General features: G+C 34.2%; 1 protein-coding gene across 2 annotated transcripts; it reads right to left on the bottom strand.

The window, feature by feature from the left end:
* Nucleotides 1-779: 779 nt before the first annotated feature.
* On the bottom strand, nucleotides 780-3407 carry LOC112284058 (ras-related protein RHN1). Of its 2 annotated transcripts, none has more exons than XM_024523564.3 (8): nucleotides 3333-3407; nucleotides 3011-3157; nucleotides 2803-2880; nucleotides 2440-2607; nucleotides 2001-2049; nucleotides 1782-1855; nucleotides 1570-1663; nucleotides 780-1273 (listed from the first exon to the last, which is right to left on the bottom strand). In XM_024523564.3, exons 2-8 carry the CDS (start codon nucleotides 3047-3049, stop codon nucleotides 1170-1172), a joined length of 606 nt encoding a protein of 201 aa, XP_024379332.1. In that variant the 5' UTR covers nucleotides 3050-3157; nucleotides 3333-3407; the 3' UTR covers nucleotides 780-1169. The 2 variants fall into 2 exon arrangements, with proteins under 2 accessions (XP_024379332.1, XP_024379331.1); XM_024523563.3 differs by having other exon boundaries at nucleotides 3011-3115.
* Between the last annotated feature and the right edge of the window lie 16373 nt (nucleotides 3408-19780).

Below are 19780 nucleotides of genomic sequence, written 5' to 3'. Positions count from 1 at the left end.
TTATTAAATGGAATCTACTCCATTAATATCCAATTCTTAAAGAGAATGTTAAAATTAAATAACAGTATTAAATATTTACATTTAAAAAAAATGATTTTGAATCATAAGATAGATTTCTAAAAGAAACAATACAATGATGCAAATAAATAATTAAATATCATCTACATATAATGCAAACAACTATGGATATCTTGCATAATCATAATTCAAGTTGTAGTAATAATAAATTTAATAACCACTTAAGATATTCATGGCTGGTATTCATAAATAAAATAAAACAGCAGAGTAAAAATAATATATGTATATACATTTCAATATCAAGTTGTACAAATGAAAAGATCACTATCCCTTCTTATAGCTTCTTGGTGACTAGTAGGGTTCTAAAAGGGGATGAGTTTTTTTATTTAGTGAGGAGACTATTAGAGAATTTAAAATAATTTTATCATATTGTGGAATTGATAAGGTCCAGTTTCCTAAATCAAATTCCGAAAGAGGATTAAAAAATGTATATACACAAAAAATGAGCTCTCACTGAATATTATTAAAATACCTTAGCACCACCTTCATCCTCAATGTCATAAATACGTCATACTGTAGAATTTAGCCAACTTAAGTTGGGTAGTTAAGCAGCAGTGCACAGAACCAAAATTCTGAGACATAATCGCAAATCCCACTGACTGAAACATACGCAACCAAATACTCTAAAGCATGAGAGGAGATAAAACAAAAAACGCATTTTCTCTGCATATGCACGATGAAGAAAAAATTCAGGGCACAAATTTCCAAAATCAGACGCGCACATATCTGCATTGATCGATGCGACAAAATGAATGACAATTTGAAACTGAGCCTGTACACAACTCACTCATAAATCTCTTCTACACTGTCTGTTGGGACAAACTTTGTACAAGGTATGCCAAAGATGCAAAGCACCCTAAAATACATTCGAAGTGCGTGCACAATGAGCATGGACACCCGCAACCAGACAGCTGCGCCTCTATACCCTTCAATCTCCTATCAACCTTGCTGGTGTGACCAACCGCAACACCACAGACCACCACCCAAAACATGAGCACCATAGGGCCTGCTTAACCTGCTGTCCTTGTTCTCAGATCCCCACTTGGAGCAAAGACAAACCCTGCTAACAGCACCTGACATTCACGTTTATCTCAAGCGCAACATGTGGTTTTAGCAGGGGTAAGGCGGCTTGACGACTTATCTGTGAGTGAAACTCCAGTTGCCTGGGCGGGTTGCGCTTTGGGTAGCTTCCTTGCTGCGAAAATCATAAAAAAATCAGGTCTATGACAGACACCAAAATAACGTGGTGTTCAAATGCAGTCACCTAGTATAAAAGACAAGCTATCAGAAACGTACGTATCAAAGTTACCCAGAACAAGAGCATCAAATGTACTTCTCGACCATTCTTATAATGGGACACGAAGAGAATTCCTTCAAACATGTGCAACCATGATGTTATCCTCACCATCACCCTGTCAAGAACCTCAAAAAATACTTTTCCCATACATGAGATCGAACTGAAACCAAATTAGAAAAGCAATAAGCAAGTACCAATTTCGTAGAATAACTCGTTCACATTCTGAGCAGTTTTAGCTGAAGTTTCCATGAAGAACAGCCCATTCTCCTCGGCGTACGATTGACCCTCCTGGAAATGAAAAGCACCCTGTTGAGCCCGCCAATCACACCAACAACTTGCTAGCAAGATTCAAGTTCCAAGAGTTCCTTCAGACGTGCACGCTAGGAAGCAGGTAAGTGCAACAAACCTCTGCTTCGACTTTTCTCTTCGCAGATAGATCAGCCTTGTTTCCCGCCAACGCCATCACCAAATTGGGATTGCCTGTACAATCCACCAATCAACAAACTTAAATAACCTTGATCGTTGCCATCCAGTTGGGCCACATGCATACTCAAGAACGCATTATATTTCATAGAAATACTCTGCTTCCACAGGACTAAGTTACAGCAAAATCACACTCCAGTACCTTGTCTTTGAAGCTCTTGGACCCATTTCTTCGCTCTCCCGAAAGAATCCTGAAAACCCAGAGAAAAGGATAAGCATGAACCACACTGGCATTCCAAAGGCCACATTCGAAAAAGGCGAGCCCCTAAATTAGAATTTCTTTGTGTGACGCTGTTGCAGTCCACATGTATTATAACTAGATCCCCAACTGTTCTACACACGCACCATCTCTTAATTCATACGCCATGGAGGTTTATGTCATTAAAGCTTCACAATCCCGAACACAATAAAGACAAGGACAGGCTCAAAAAGCTTCACTGGATTCCCCCAATTCTAACTACCATCAACTTGAAATTCACATGAAAAGCTTGTCTGTCCGTGGCGATGACGCCCAAATCCACCGACTGCAGAGCCTTACTCTAGATGTTAAAACATGTATCAGATGGGCATGAACTACATACAGAGTTTGTGATGTCATATACGATGATAGCTGCAGCAGCACCCCTGTAATACATAGGTGCAAGACTGTGGTATCTTTCTTGCCCAGCTGTGTCCCATATCTCAAACTTAACCGTAGTCTCATTGACTGCCAATGTCTGTGTGAGGAAAGCTGCTCCAATTGTAGACTCCTACAAGAATAACCCACCCCCATTCAAAAACATATATTAGGTTTTACACATAGCAACTGATCAAACACATAGATCGTGCTCGGTCTCCAATCCCGTTAATTTAGTCATTCACCCAACCATGATCTTGAAATATAGACATGGAACTAATTGAGAAACGAGAAGGAACAATAATACACCAAATGCACCACCCAGTACCTGATAATCAAAGAACTGGCCCCTCACAAACCGTAGAGAAAGGCTCGATTTCCCAGCTCCCATGTCTCCAAGCAAAACCTGCAACAGAGGAAATTCGATAAAACCGCCAGCACATAAAATAAGACGAGTCCTCTAATCCAAATCCCCATGTGACACAAAACAGCACAAAACGAAGAAGCCGCCCCCAAAAAAAGAAATCACTACTCACAAGTTTCGCTTGCGTGTGATTAGCGCCTGTGGTGGCCATAGTGCTCAACCCAATTCGTCGCTGGCTGCAATTCTCCCCTGCCAAAGCTCCTGGTGACACCGCAACCTGGGAATAACCCAATCACCGACGAAGCGAGAAGCACGGGATCTGAAGTGAATGATTTGTGAGAAATGCCAGAAGTACGATGACAACAGAGGAATAGTAGGGTAAGAGGAGGGTGAGCAGGCAGGCAACCCCGAAAGAGGGTGATGAGCAGAAAGCGGGGTTGCAAGCAGAGAACGACGAAAAATGAGAAGGGGAAACACACACTGGTAACAAGAACCTTGGTGGGCGAAATACGTTGGAGAGACAGGCGATGCGCGGCGAGACAGGAACGTGAGGACGAAGACTGCAACGGAGGGAGGAGGGTGACTGACGGCAGCGTAGGACGAGGAGGAAGAGGAGGACGGAAGCTTCCAGCGTCGTCGGGGCAGGACTCCTCGTTGTGCGCTGCCATGTCCAATCATTCCATGCCACCTTAACTCCTCCCGCGGGTCTCAGGTGCCTACGTGGACTACGGGTACTGATTGGTGCCTGGGTCCTTCCCCTGCGACTTTATTCTTCAGGAATGCCACTGGATTTGCTTGCCTTCGCAAATTGGGTATCAACGACGGTGAGAAGCTTCTTGGATTCCTTTGAAAGGCATAATGCAATTATTACAAATCCAAAACTAAAAACAAGAAAGGTATTGACAAGAATTAAAAAAACTTCAATCTTGCTTCCATATATACTATATAACTAGAAGCTACATAACAATATTTTATAAGACCTTCAATACATGTCCAACTTGTATTGAGATTGAAGATCATTTAGTTGTACTTCACCTTCTAGAACACATAAGCGTCCTTCAAAATATAGGAGATTGTTCTTGAATTCAAACATAAAAATATCATGAAATTTAAAGGATCACTTTTAATATTATAAATAATAAGATATAAGGACATACTTGATTAAACTTGCTTAAAAAAAGTTGAATTGACTTTTCATATTGATTTATAGCTCAAAGATGAAATTACTCTAGCTTCAAAAGAATTATTTAATATAAATAAAAAATTAAATATCTTTTTTTGTGTAATATAAGAGTATCTAAAAATAATATCTAATAAATATTATTTTTTTTATTGATAAATAATTTTGAATCCAAATCTTAAAAAAAAAAATGCTTAAATAGATGCCAAGGATAAGATGTTCAAGACATGAATGTCAAAGAATTAAAAGATCAATTCACTCCTATATCACTCAAAAAGACTAGAGAATCATTCAAAGATGTATAATATTAAATTAGAATGGCTATTGTTAAAGACAAGAAAATTAGAAGGTCTTGAAATAAGACTAAAGATTAAAAAAACATTGAGAAGAAAGAAACAAGCTTCATTCTTGCCTCCATATATACTATCTAACTAAGAGCTATGTGACAACATTCCATAAAACCTCCGATATATGTTTAATTTATGAAACATATGTTTTAACTTGCAAAGAAAGTTTTTTATATGTGCACCACATTGTTAGCTTGTATCACAAGGTATTTGCATGTATGACACATAGCTAACTTGTTGGCTAAGGTTCTAATCTATTAATTAATTATAAACATCTATAGAGTCAAATATGTGTTCGTAAAGCTTTTAAAAAACTTTTCTACAAGATAACATTAAATCTACATACATATATCTTTTATCTAGTACTTTTTATTCAAATAAATATGTATGTTTGTGACATTACCTCCCTTTTTAGGCAAAAGTTCCACAAGAAGCAACTATCATATGTTGAGAAAGTCTAAGATGTGGCATATTATATTTATTACATATTCTAATCTTTATTCTCTTTGAAGGTGGTTAATAGGTCTTCTTAGCCATCAATAGTGTTCTATATCAAGGCAAAAAGATTAGTATGTTATTTCATCATTTTTAAAGCCTTTATAATTTTTTTCAAATAAAATATTTTAAATACCATCAAAAAATTTTCTTACTTCTAATAAAATTATTAAAATAAGAATATTAGAAGAAATTCTTAATATTATTCTAAAGTTCTAATATCAAATACATTATATCTTACTATCTATTTGAAGCAAAATATATTGTTCTTGAAGATCTTTATTTCTATTATATTATCTCAAATGCTATGACAATTGTAATATCTTATTCAATAAGTTAGTAAATGATAGTTTTTGAATTAAATCTATTAGCTATTGGTTTTCTATCTCTTTAGTACTACAAATAGATAAAAATAATAATTAAGAATAGAAATTAGGTTGTAATCTTTTATAAATCTTGTTTTTTTTGTAATAAAGATTTATTATTTTTATCTTGATTTTGATGTATGTTGTTAACAAAAAATATTAATTTTTTTCCTATATTTGTAAGATTTTTGGTAGGCTCTTATATATGTTCAGTAATATTATATCTATGCCAATGAATAAGATATTCCAACCTAATTTAATATCACCTTGAATCTAAGATTTCTTCAACCTCATATTCTTGATTATTGTCCACTTCTATAGGAAGAAGTGATATTTGTCTTCTTTTTGAAATATTTACTATCTTACATGATTCAAGAAAAAACTTAAGAAATATAAGATGAATCTTCATATACTTCAATAAATATAATCAATAAGTAACATGATTAATTTTTTCACATATAAAAAATGGTCAAAGCCTATAATAATCCAATTTATCATAAATATGTCTAGTCTTGATATTGCAACAAAGTAATTGTATCTTATTGCCAATGTAAAATTGAAGGTATTCTTTGTAATAGGCATCCACATTAGTCTTTTGTCATTCTTGAGCTATTTCTAATTATACCTTAATTATTCTATATAGCTCATGTAAAAAATTTGCCAAATCTTTTATTATAGAATTATTAACTTTTAAGAAGTCAATAGCATCAAGTTGTAGATAATAACCATAATTAATAAAAAAAATTGGTACATAGAAAAATATATCATATTATTATAAATAAATTCTATCAAAAGTAAAAAAGTTATATCATCATCTTATTGATAGTTGATGATATATTTCAAATACTTCTCCAAAATTTGATTTATGTACTTTGTTTGTTCATTGATTTGAAGATGAAAAGTAGAAGAGAGCTTTATGTCTACCTTTAAAATCTTAATACAAATTAAAATCTCCTATTCAATATAATATTTTTAGACAATCTATAATAGTGATAGATATTGTCAAGGAAAAACTTAGTTATTTCTTTACTTATGATGGATTTTGTAGATGGCACAAAATATGTCATCTTTGTAAAATGATGTACTATTAAAAATAAAAAATCATACAAATCTGAGACTAAAAGAACTGTGATAAAATCTGTAGAAAGAGGAGACTTAAGTTATTTTGAAATAGGTAATGGCTGAAGAATTCTATAAAGTTGATAACAAAGAGTTTTTGATCTTGAACTAATGTTACATAATTTAATAAAGTCTTTGAATGCCTTTCACATTTGAGACAAGTAAACATCTCTTCATATTAGTTCTAAAGCCTCATTGTATCAAATATGTTTGGTAGTTGGAAAGTTATGATGAGGTTAAAGAATACATTATTATATAATAATATAATTATATAGTGAAAAATAAAAATATGGATGTTATTATAGAAGATCTTATTAAAAAAATATAATAAAAAAATAATAATAAATGATAGAAAGATAGTAAAAGATTTAGTCTTAATATTATCTTTTTGTGTTAGGAACTATATACAAGACAAGGATTCAAGACCAAGAAATGGAATTAGCTTGATATTAGAATAATAATTGAATATAAGGCAAGAAGGTCTTGACTAAATCATAAGAAGTGAGTTGTAGAGACTGAGGATCCCTTCAACCTCGACTCCTATATATACTAGGTCTTAGAAAGCTTCTTGAAAAGTTTCCATGAGGCTTGGAAACAAAGCAAGCCTAAGATCCTTCTTCGACAACTTCCTAAATCATCTAAAGCCTCTTAGAATCTACTAGGATCTCTTATGACCTTCTAGAATTTTCTTAGAATCTACTAGAACCTTTTGGAACCTTCTTAGAACCTATTAGAACCTTCTAGAACCTTCTAAGATCTATAAGAACCTTCTTAGAATCTTTTAGAACTTATTAGAATCTTTTCAAATTTTCTTCAATTGTATGTGAATGACATCACCGCCTCTTCTAGCTTTGAGGTCTCCGAGAAGCAATATTGCTGCAAGTTAGTATATGTGCAAGAAGTTGAAGATCTGTTGCATAGTGTCCGCTATATATTCTAGTTGTTTTTTGCAAGGCAAATGGTTCATAGGTCCTTATAGCCACTGATAGTATTCCAAGTCTTTTACTTATGATTAAGCATGAATTTTGGTATCTTCATTATGAAATTGTCTTACAAACATTCTTTTTGGATGTTCTTTATATACAAGTTCTATCTCAAATACAATTACCAATGACCTATTATTAGATATCATTTGATGTCTTTGTGGTTTAGGGGGCTCTTCATCTTAAGGTTGTTTCTGCAAGCTAATTAGTTGAGATGGTATGACTGATAGGACATCTATCTCTTGACTATGTAGATTACATAAAATAAAAAAGACCAAAAGAATATAAATAAGCTATGGTCGTGAACTCAAACTATTAACTTATGTTCTTTTAAATATTTGAAAATATTGTCTCTTCAGAGATTGCCTCCTTTTTTTTTTTTTTATGAGGCCAAGAACTAAGAATCTTCTGGTGAAGCCATCTTATTAAGCTAGTGTTCTTTATTTTATCACTTTTGGTTTAGATAGATGTTGTTGATAGAACTTTTGAACCTTCATTTGTGCACTTACAAGATTGCCAGCTAGTTTCCACGTGTGATTGTTGATATCATACCAATGCCAATGAACTAGATATTCAAGCCTTCTATATCTTATCCTTGAATCTAATACCTCTTCTATCGCAAATTCAACATGATCATTGATTTCAACCATATGAGGTGGTCGTTCTCTTCAACCTGATATGTTCAATTTTTTATACCTTTTCAAAAGTAAAACATGAAAGATTGGATGAATCTTCATGGATGAAGGTAATTCCAAGCAATAAGTTATGTTATTAATTTGTTTTTGAATTCCAAATGGTCCCAACCTTAGGTAGTCCAACTTATGACATGACCTGTTGGTTTTTATATTATACCTAAAAAACCACACTTTATCACTAACTTAGAATAAAAGACATTCTTTCCTCAATTCATTTGCTATTAGCTTATAACATTGTTGAGCCATTTCTAGGTGAGTCTTCATGGTTGCTTGAAGTTCGGCCATTTTTGTAGCAAACTCCTCTACTGTTGGATTTGTCGACTTTAAAGATTCTATCATATCCAACTTTGGATGATGACTATAATTTGAATAGAATGGTGTTTGTTGCATAGATGCATGGATTGTGTTGTTATATGCAAACTCTACCAACAACAAGTAGGAAGTCTAGTTGTCTTGTTGATAGTCCATCTCAAATATTACTCAAGAATTTGGTTGACATGCTCCTTTTGGCTATTAGTTTGAGGGAGGAAGGCAAAAAAAAGATTGATATTGATCTTATGAATCTTAAAGAGTGCCTTTCAAAACCTAGATATAAATTGTGGCTTACGGTTTGACACAATACTATTTGGCAATTCGTTGACATATGGCATGATTTGTTATCTGGGAATATACTAGATATCTAGTTGTAGAGAATGTAGCTTAAATCTTTATATGAATCTTATGTTAGCCTCCCAAAACTCCTTTATTTTGCATAAAACTCAAAATATAACAAAACCCCTTCAAAACATATTTTTCCCACGAAAGATTTTTTTGTCTAGAACTTTAAAAAATCGTAACTCTTGATCTATTTGTTTGGTTTGTCTCAAAATTATAGAATAGATAGAATTCACCCTTAAATTATATTAAAAAAAAACCAACTCCAAATTCAATTCAAATCTTTTGATAACTAAGAAATCCTAGCAGACGCTCTAAACCCTAATTTACAAGCACTTGAGTACTATTTTCTTAATATCTCAAGAATCCAATATTCAAATATCATAAAAATTATATAAAAAGTTTATTAACATAAAATTACACATTTTTTGAAATTTTGAACCAAAACTTTATCAAATTGCTTAAGATATAGCTCAAGAGACAACCACTAGCAAATTAGGTTACTTACTACCCTTAGATTGCATGCATTGACTTCAAAATCCAATAACTCTTTTATTTCAACTTCGAATCCAGTAAGCAGTATATAAAAAGTATAGCCGCAAAAGTGCTCTCTTCAATTACAATTGCCGATTCTCAACTGCTATCTGTACGCGTGCGTTATGCCAAAAAGAGTGACAGTAGCTCCCAAATCAATACCTTAATTTTGAGTGCCTACATCTCCTTTATATTAACTCCAAACCATACAAAACTTGTACCAAAACCATATCCAAAAACCTAAGCTTGCTGATTCTAGCCTTTAAAGCTCAAATGGTCTCGAGAAACTAACCCTAATCTCTAATATGGCCTAGGAGAGCCGCCTCAAAGTCCATTAGTCCTGATTTTTGACCAATAGGAATGGAGATTTTCATCATTCATCTCCATTCATTTATAATGGTGCCCTAATTACTCCTTTTGCTACCAAAACCCTTCTTCAATCCTTTTTCTTATAAGATTTATATAATTTATGCTCTAAACACCAAATAAAAGAAATAAAAGAAGTTTTCAAAGATCACCAATGTCTAACAAAGGTGACTCTAAATATTTAGAAGTTACTATCAACCAAAACCAATCTTAAAAGCCACTATCAAAAAAAAATTAAAGTTATACAAATTCTATAGTAATCTTTTTAAACGACCTCTTTTCAAAGTAATAATCAAATTATATTCTACAATCAACTAAAATCTACTAACATGGCTTTTACCATGTTACTTAGTAAATTATATATTAAGTACATAATTACATTATTTTCATCTAATAGCCGAACCACAATACGAGATCATTCCCTAGTGATTCCAATCATCAAGTTCAACAAACTTTGAAAGAAAAGGACTTACGAGATCCTAAACAAATTGGCCATTAGTTTATCAATAACACTCAATGAGTTAAAAATAGGATATATAAATTTTCTATTACATGTTGAAGAAATGAAATTTAGAAAGATGTTAAGTCCACATGGAAAGACTTTTACTTTTGAACCTTTAGAAATTACATGTGTCAATCCAAGTATTGTGGCACCAATGATTATATTTACAGTTCTGCATATTTTTTGGAATTTAAGACCAATTTTTGTTCCTAAATACCATCTACCTAAACTTATGGAGCTTTTAAAAGAAAAGATACAAATGAAGATCCTAGTGCCATCATTTGCACCACATTCTAATCGTTGGTTTACAATACCAAAGAAAAATGGAACACTACAATTCATTCAAGATATGCAACTAGTGAATCAAGTAACTATTAGAAATACTGGAGTTGGAGCAATTGTTGGAGAATTTACTAAGGCATTTGCTGGTAGAGCTATTTACTCTATTGGAGATATTTATTCTAGATATAATCAATTTCAACTAGCTGAAAGATGCAAAGATATTACTACTATGAGGACATCTTTAGGGTTGGTTAAGATATGGACATTGCCACGAGGAGCAACAAATTGAATAGCTCACATGATGAATGGCATGAATAAGGTTCTTCATGATTTCATTCTAAAAAAGACTTTGCCTTTCTTGGATGATATTCCAGTAAAAGGGTGTGTGAAAGAAGAGAAAAATAAAACAATGGATTAGAAGGGGTGTTGTAAATTTGTATCTAATCATATTTCAGACTATGACAAAATTTTATCTCAATTTGAGGAGGTTCATTTGATACTATTTGGAGCTAAATCTACCTTTGGAATTCGAGAAGTTGTTATTGTGGAACATTTGTGTGGATGGTTTGGTTGCAAACCTGATCCTAATAAGGTGGATGCCATACAATGAATGAAAGATATTTATAGCTCACAAACAGAGGTAAAGAGGATTTTAGGAGCTTGCATATATTATTATGTATGGATTCCTCATTATGCATATGTAACTGATCTTCTTTATAGTTTGCTACGAAAAGAGAAGAGATTTAAATGACAGAAGAAGCACATAAAAATAATTCAAAAGCTAAAGCAATTATTATCTTCTCTACCTATATTACGAAAGATAAGTTATGAAGTTGGCAAATCGGTGATACTTACAGTTGATACTAATCCAATAGCTATCGGTTGGGCTTTAGGACAAAACGATGAAGAAGGTAACAGATTTGTTATTAGATTTGGAGCTAAAGTATTCAGTGAATGACAAAGAAACTATCCATAGGTGAAACGGGAGCTATGGAAAATAGTTACAACTATGAAAAATGAAAGAGATTATTTAATTGAGGCACCAATGAGAGTAGAAACAGATTATTTCCTGCTATTGGAAATGATTACTAATTGTAACACCCCTGATATTGCTATGCTAAGATGGATTGCATATATTAAATCTTGAAATCCTGAATTTAGGCATATAGCAAGTAAGGATAATCTTGTAGCAGATATGCTATCCCGAGCTAGATATGAACAAGAAGATTTGATTGAAGATACTGAAGATATACATACTACCTTTTATTCTAGGGCACAACAAGGAGAGGATGAATATCCAAGACCATTTACAGAAGAATTATATGAAGAAGAATGGATTGATATTGGACACTATTTAAGCACATTATCAAGATAATTAGGATGGAGTGATATTCATTTCAAACAGATTAGATGGAAGGTTTACAACTACCTCTTACAAGGTGGTTACCTATGGAAGCAATGCAAACGTGATAGTAGAATGCCACAAAGAGTAGTTTGTAAGAAAGAGATGCAAGAACAATTAATCCATGAATTCCGTGATAGTTTGTGGGCTGGACATAGAGGTATTTATGCCCCCTTTAATAAGCTCAAAGAAAAATATTGGTAACATAACATATATAGTAATGTGATGAAGTTTGTAGAATCATGTCAAACTTGTCAAATATACTCGGAGATTCGACATAGAGATGAATTGCATCCTATATATCCACTTGTAATACATTATAAATGGGTTATGGATCTAGTTACTATGCCTATGGGGATATGGAAAATGTGGTACTTGGCCCTTGCACGAGAAGATTTATCTAATCAAGTAGAAAGAAAAGCTCTACAAACAAAATCCACTAAAGGATTTTGTAGATTTTTACTAGAAGATATGATTTGTAGATATGGATGTATTAGAAAAATTACTGCTGATCGTGGGGAATTGGATGCACATGAGGCTAGATAGTTCTTTGAGAGATGTAGAGTCAAGTTAGCACTTATTACATCTTATAATTTGGAAGGCAATGCTAAGAGTAAGCGAGGTCATCCTCCTATTGTAAAGGCCATTGTTTAAGCTTGCAAAGGAAGAACAAGAGAATGGGGAAGATTATTACCATTTGTTCTTTGAGCTGATCGTACTACTCACAGTTCAATGACAGGATATATGTCGGCAGAGCTAATGCAAGGACAGAAGCCCATTATGTCCATTGAAGAGCAAATACCTATTTAGAGTATCTTGCCTTGGCAAGATAATTTATCTAAAGAAGAATTTTTTGTACTTCAAATTTATCAACTAGAAAGAAGACTTGAAGATATAAAAAAAGTAATTATAAGGCTGAGGAAGTCGTGCTTGAAGAATAAAGATAGATTGAGGTCAAAAGATATTGAAAAAGGTGATTGGATTTTGGTATATGACAATAGCTTGGATAACCAACATAATGCTCTCAAAAAGTTTTCTAAGGGTTAGTTTAGATCTTATGTGGTTGTACATATTTTGGATAATGCTATATATACGTGAAGGGAATTACATGGATCAAGACTCAAAATTCCAATTGGAAGAAAACGTATAAAAATTTTCAAACAATGAGATTAAGAACTAGTCCTCGAAGATGTTGAAGAAGAATTTGATCTATTTAGGTATGAGGAAGAAAAATTGGATTTTAAAAAAGACATTAATGAGGAGGTAATATGATGCCGACTACAACTTTGGTTCTTCTTGGTGCATATCGGAGGATGCACAGGTTTAGAGGGGGTGGATATCATGTTGTGGTTCAGCTACTATATGAAAATAATGTAATTATGTACTTAATATATAATTCATTAAGTAACTTGGTGAGAGCCATATTAGTAGATTTTAGTTTGTTGTAGAATATAATTTGATTATTACCTTGAGAAGAGGTCATTTAAAAAGATTACTATAGAATTTGTATAACTTTAATTTTCTTTTGATAGTGGCTTTTAAGTTTGGTTTTGATTGATAGTAACTTCTAAATATTTAGAATCACCTTTGTTAGACATTGGTGACCTTTGAAAACTTCTTTTGGTTCTTTTATTTGATATTTAGAGCATAAATTATGTAAATCTTATAAGAAAAAGGATTGAAGAAGGATTTTGGTAGCAAAGGGAGTAATTACGACACCAATATAGATGAATGGAGATGAATGATGAAAATCTCCATTCCTATTGTTCAAAAATCATGACCAATGGGCTTTGAGGAGGCTGCCTGAGGCCATATTAGGAATTAGGATTAGTTTCTCAAGGCCATTCGAGTTTTGAAGGCTAAGGTCAGCAAGTTTAGGTTTTTAGCTATGATTTTGGTATAAGTTTTGTATGGTTTGGAGTTTATATGAAGGAGATACAAGCATTCAAAGTTATGGTATTGATTTGGGAGCTATTGTCACTCTTTTTGGCATCACGCATGCATACAGACAACAATTGAGGATCGGCAATTGCGACTGGAGAGAGAACTTTTGTGGCTACGCATTTTATATACTACTTATTAGATTCTTAGTTGAAGAAAAGGAGTTATTGGATTTTGAACTTAGCACATGCAATCTAAGGATAATAAGTAACCTTATTTATTAGTTGTTATCTCTTGAGCTATATCTTGATCAATTTGATAAGGTTTTGGTTCAAAATTTCAAAGAATATAAAATTTCATGTTAGTAAATTTTATGCATAAGTTTTATGATATTTGAGTATTGGATTCTGTAGAATAGATATTAATTCGTTTTTGAAAGATATTGATAAAATATATTAATAGTCCATATAATAGGAAATTTAGGAGGATGGATGAGTGATTTAGTTATTAATAGTAGTTAACTATAGAATTTTGGTTAGAATCTAGAGAATCAAGGAAAAGTATATAGGAGTTGTAGAAGTTAATTAAGGTGCCATCGCTGTGATAGTTGTGAGTCGAGGTAAGCTTGATGCTATTTTTTTTTTTTTTTTTTGTTATTTTCTTTGAATAAGAGGATTGAGAGTTTTTGAATATTGTGAAGTGAATTATAGAATGGAAATATGATTGGTATTATTTGAAAAGAAGAAAGATTGAATGCTAAAATCTGATTATAGTTCAGTAGAGAGAATGAGTCTATATTTGTGTGAAACACCGTAATGTGAAGGAGGAGATTATAGTTTCCTTGTGTATTCAGATATTGGAAATAGAGACGATACATTCAGGAGGTAATTGATTGTGTGACCCTAACGTGAACGCTTAAGCAACTAGTCATTCTCCATATTCGAATCCCCTTATACGAGTTTATTTCCATTAGATTAATTTTGAATAAGTAAAACGAGCAATCACATTTTGGCGCCGCTGTTGGGGAGTGATAATAGCTTTGAGTGTTAGGAATTAATTAACAAACATGTGAGAAAATTGGCAATGGAAGACGATTTCAATAGTGTTTGAAGCAAGACTATGGTTAATAAGAACGAGAGCATTGCATTGAGGAAAATAAATCAGTTGAGAGAAAGACAAGGAAGAGCGCAAGGAAGGAACTTGCTTAGAGAGGAGTAAGAACGTAATAATAAAAGGAAGCATCAAAAAAATTGGATTAAATCATGGTTGCAAGCTTGTCAACGCATCCGAACATATCAAGAACTGGACAGACTTTTAATTCTGCAGTCATATGTATCATTAGAAAAACTGCCAAGAATACTCGTAGAAAATTTTGTTAGCATTCCAATGGAAATCTTGAGGCCATTAATTAAAAAAGAAGGAGGCATAGAAGAATTTGGTACTCCATTAGGTATTTTTTCAAAAGGAGATACCACTAAAACGAGTAATAGTGGCTCTTCAGATTGGTACAAATTAGTCGCCAATAAAGATTACTATATTGTATTTCAAAATTTGACGTTTTCACCTGCAATTCAACCAATAAAACTATTTGTGGAAAATAACAGTAAAATTGAGGAGCACTAAGAGCTCGAAAATTAGAATAAGAAAAAGCAGAGATTATTTTAAAATAGAGTTTAGCAGAACAAGAAATTCAATGGTGTCAGAAGGACCAGCCGTTTCGATTGCAGTACAAATGGGTGCAGTAGGCGATTGTACGACTAGTGTCGTGCCACTACATACTTTTCAAGGATTTTTGGGTACAGATCTTGATCAACATTTGTCACAGTTTCTTACAACATATGTAGCTAATAATGGCAGAACTGAAGATATTTGGTTGCGATGGCTGCCAGCAATCTTAAAAGACACGGCATTTGAATGGTACAACTGCCAACCAGTGGGTCAATTTTTGAATCAAGAAACATTGAAGAATACATTTTTATCTCATTTTTGATCAATTGGTTTCAAGGACCGCCTTCGAGAGAGGTTAATGAATAGCAAAATGATCCTAAGGGAGGCGATGGAATTGTACTATGGCCTAGTGGTTGATATACTCAGTAAGTGGCCAAATCACCAAATGTCGAAGGCATTTATCTTATCCATATTAATCAATGGTTTGCACCCACCAGAGCTAAAAATATTTGTAAAAGAAGCTCAAACCGTTGCGGTGGTTGTGTCCTTTAATAGAGCCAAGGTTTGGGAGGAATGCCATTATAATCAGTTTTTAACTGCAAGAGCCACGATGATTCCAGTTCAAGGTAGATATCAAAATGTAACTTGGAACGAATCAGTAGATAGTTATCCATGGATGTTAAAAATAGGGGACAATTCCAATAGCAATATTTAGGGGCCAGTTAATGTCATCCCATTACAAGCTATACCATCGAATGTGACAACAACGTATGCTCCATATTTTTCGTATCAACAACAAGCGTTAACTACGACAGAGATACGAATAATGCCAGTCCTAAAAGATTCCAATGAAACCTTGTTATTGAATTTGACGAAGAAAATAGAAGAAATGGCCGTGAATATGGTCAAAGATAAGGAGAAGAGGCAAAAGCCTACCAATACTAGGACCAATGTATGGTGCAGTAATTGTAAGGACCACAGTCATTTTGTAACAGAATGTCCCTTACCCTCACAAATAATAGATCAATGTATGGTGCAGTAATTGTAAGGACCACAGTCATTTTGTAACATAATGCCTCTTATCCTCACAAATAATGGATCAATGTATATTTTGTGGAGGAAAGCACCTAATACCAAATTTTTGGAATTGACAAAGACAACAATAATAATTTAGTAATCAGACCATGATCCTACCAACCCAGTGGAACGTCAATCAAGTACAAATAGGAAATACGTTTGGATGGAATAGAAATCGATTTAATCGATAAAATCGAGCATTCAATAACTTTCAAAGTTCTAATTTTAATCAAGGGTATGCATCGAACCCCCAGAACTATAATAAAGAGCAGCAGAGATATCAGCAATATGCTCCACTGACGTCATCAAACTAAGTTCCCTCAGTACCAACAAGACAACCATGATCATTTTCTAACCCTACATGGAACAAGCCTAGTAGGTATATACTGGTGGAGATACCCAATATGCCTGATGGAGGTGCAAGAAGACCACTTCGTTGTTTCCATTGTAGATAGATTGGTCATTATGCCAATGAATGTCCCAATCCCAGAGCCAATGACGATTATGCGCCAGTTTGTAGAAATTGCAAGTAGTTGGGGCATATGTATTAGCAATATAATGCTTCGTTCAATGTCAATAATTGGGATCAATAGATCCAAAGCCAAGAAAAAATTTAGGAGATAAATCGAGGTTGTCAAGATTTTCAAGTAAATTGGATAGAATGTGTCTAAGTTGTTCTTATCCGGAGTCAGCAAAAGAAAAAAAGACCAATTCAACATTTGAATAATCCCGATGGAAAAGACCAATTTGACCCAATTAGGGGACCATCTAATTCAGGTCCTGTTACGGGCTTCGTACCCAGTATGAGACCTGACTTGGTGGCACAAACCAATGAGGTCCCAATTACGGAGGCTTCGATTCCGTTCCAAGCAATTCCAATCTCTACACAGTTTCGAGAAACATCCTATTCATTGAAAGATCCTCTCGGGGGCAGAAATTCTAAGGAAGCCCCAGATGCTATTCCAATTTCGGGTCTAGGGCGGAAGAATATCTTACCTCACGGAGTTAAACTCAAACTAATGAAAAAAAAGAGGGTATTGGAAATTACCCTAAATATGAAATCCTATGATATTTTGAAGGATTTGGACGCTATTTGGCCTTTTATTTCTATGAAGTAACTTCTAGCGGTCGCACCAGAGTGCCGTTCTACATTGAATTCATTGTTAACACTGCATAAGCACCGTAATAAAGAAGTTTGTGAAGTTAGTTTGAACCCTGACCCAGGTGCACCAACCATCGATGTTTTGATTGACGGTGTTATGATCTCGGGTGTTCAGGTGGATGGTGGTTCCAGCGTCAATTTAATAAATGCTGATATAATGGATGCTTTAGATTTGGAACACTTAGTACCCACGATATTAGTATTACGGATGGCAGATCATAGCAGGGTTAAATCAATGGATATCTTACAGAGTATTCAAACTATGATTGCTGGTATTGCATATGTAATCGACTATATCGTCTTTTAATTACAATGTTTGACTTTATCATATCCAATTTTATTGGGACGACCCTGGCTTTATTAAACAAAGGCCAAGAACGATTGGAGTTGGGATACTTTGATAATTGGTAAGGGCGGAGACAAAATGGTGTTATAAATGTACCCAATATACTATCATGGGGAGTCTCAATTGCCAGCATCTGAATTAACCTCGGACGATGAGCTTAGCTCTGATGACAACACAACAGCACCAATTACGGAGGCACCAGTGGAGGCAGCTCTACACCCTGGAGTGGTGTACCAATGTGGAGGTCTGCGGGAGTACTTGATATACCTGACAGACTCAGAAAACTCGGATTATGTTAGTATTGATTGGATGACCAAGTATAATGTGCACTATGTTAGTGCCATGGACACAAGATTCAATACTTTGTACATGTCAAACTTATCGACTGACTTTAAACCAGGTTGGGGATTGAAACAGAACATCGCCATTGCACCTTTATGTCAAACTATCAACTTGGTGACCACAATAGAACCTCGGATAATTAAGGTCTACGAAGGTATTAAAGAACAAGAGTTGACCTACTGGACCGAATTTTTCTTGCATCATAAATTTACTTTTGCTTGGACTTATGATGATTTAAAAGGTATTCCCGCTGAAGTCTGTGAGCATCATATCATTTTAGAGGAGAACGCTAAACCGATCCGGTAGAGGCAACATCGCCTTAATCCTAAATTTTTCCTCATGGTGAAGGAGGAATTGGACAAGCTTCTTGCGGTTGGTTTTATTTACCCGGTACCAAATAGTGAGTGGATTTCTCCAATCATGATGGTGCCAAAAAAGAATGGAAAAATCCAAATTTGTCAGGATTTTCGGAAACTTAATGCGGCCACCAAGAAAGATTACTTTCCATTGTCCTTCACGAATAGTATATTGGACGCTGTAGCAGGTCATGAATGTTATTCGTTCCTAGATGGATTTTTTGGATATAATCAGGTTCAAATTGCAATGGAAGATCAACTCAAGACGACCTTTACTATGGATTGGGGCACATTCGCTTATCGTAAGATGCCTTTTGGGTTATATAACGTCCCAACCATGTTTCAGAGAGTGATGACTCAGGCCTTCCAAGACTATCTCCAGTTGTTTATGGAGATCTTTTTAGATGACTTCTGTGCATTCAGTACAAAATAAGATCATCTTAATTATCTCGAAAAATGCTTGACTGAGTATGCTTAGTTTGGAATATCGTTGAACTTGGATAAGTATCAATTCGATATTCCGTCACGAAAATTATTAGGACATATCATCTCTAGCCATAGTATCACTATGGATCCGGACAAAGTGACACATATAATGAACTTGTCCAGACCAGAGACGATCTTTGGTGTTCGAGGATTCATCTGCCATGTTAGTTATTATTGACGATTTATTCGTTTGTTTGTAGTTATTTGTCAACCTTTAACGAACTTACTGAAGAATCCTCCGTTAGATGGGACTAGTCCCATCTGGACCATGGAGTGTATTGTGGCCTTTGAAGTATTGAAGTCAAAATTGGTGTCTGCACCAATATTGATGGTCCCTCGTTGGAATGAGCCCTTTCATGTGTATGTTGATGCATCCAATGTGGCTATTGGATCGGTGCTAAGTCAGAAGGATGACCAGGATCTGGATCATCCTATCTATTATGCTACTTGGCAATTGGTAGCTACCGAACATAATTACACTACTATTGAATGAGAAGCGTTGGGTATGATATACTCGATTCAGAAATTTTGGCACTATTTGCTTGGATATCCATTTGTCTTTTATGTGGATCATGATGCCTTTAAATACATGATTAATAAGCCTCAATTGAGTGGACGCATAGCTTGATGGGTGTTATTACTTCAAGAATTTAATTTTACTATCAATGTATGACCAGAAAAGAAACATGCCAATGCGGAT

The sequence above is a fragment of the Physcomitrium patens genome, chromosome 6, assembly GCF_059467195.1.
Source record: "Physcomitrium patens ecotype Gransden chromosome 6, ASM5946719v1, whole genome shotgun sequence".
In the NCBI taxonomy this organism is placed as follows: domain Eukaryota; kingdom Viridiplantae; phylum Streptophyta; class Bryopsida; order Funariales; family Funariaceae; genus Physcomitrium; species Physcomitrium patens.
The sequence above is the reverse complement of the archived record's forward strand: the minus strand, read 5'-3'. Positions and strand labels throughout refer to the sequence as shown.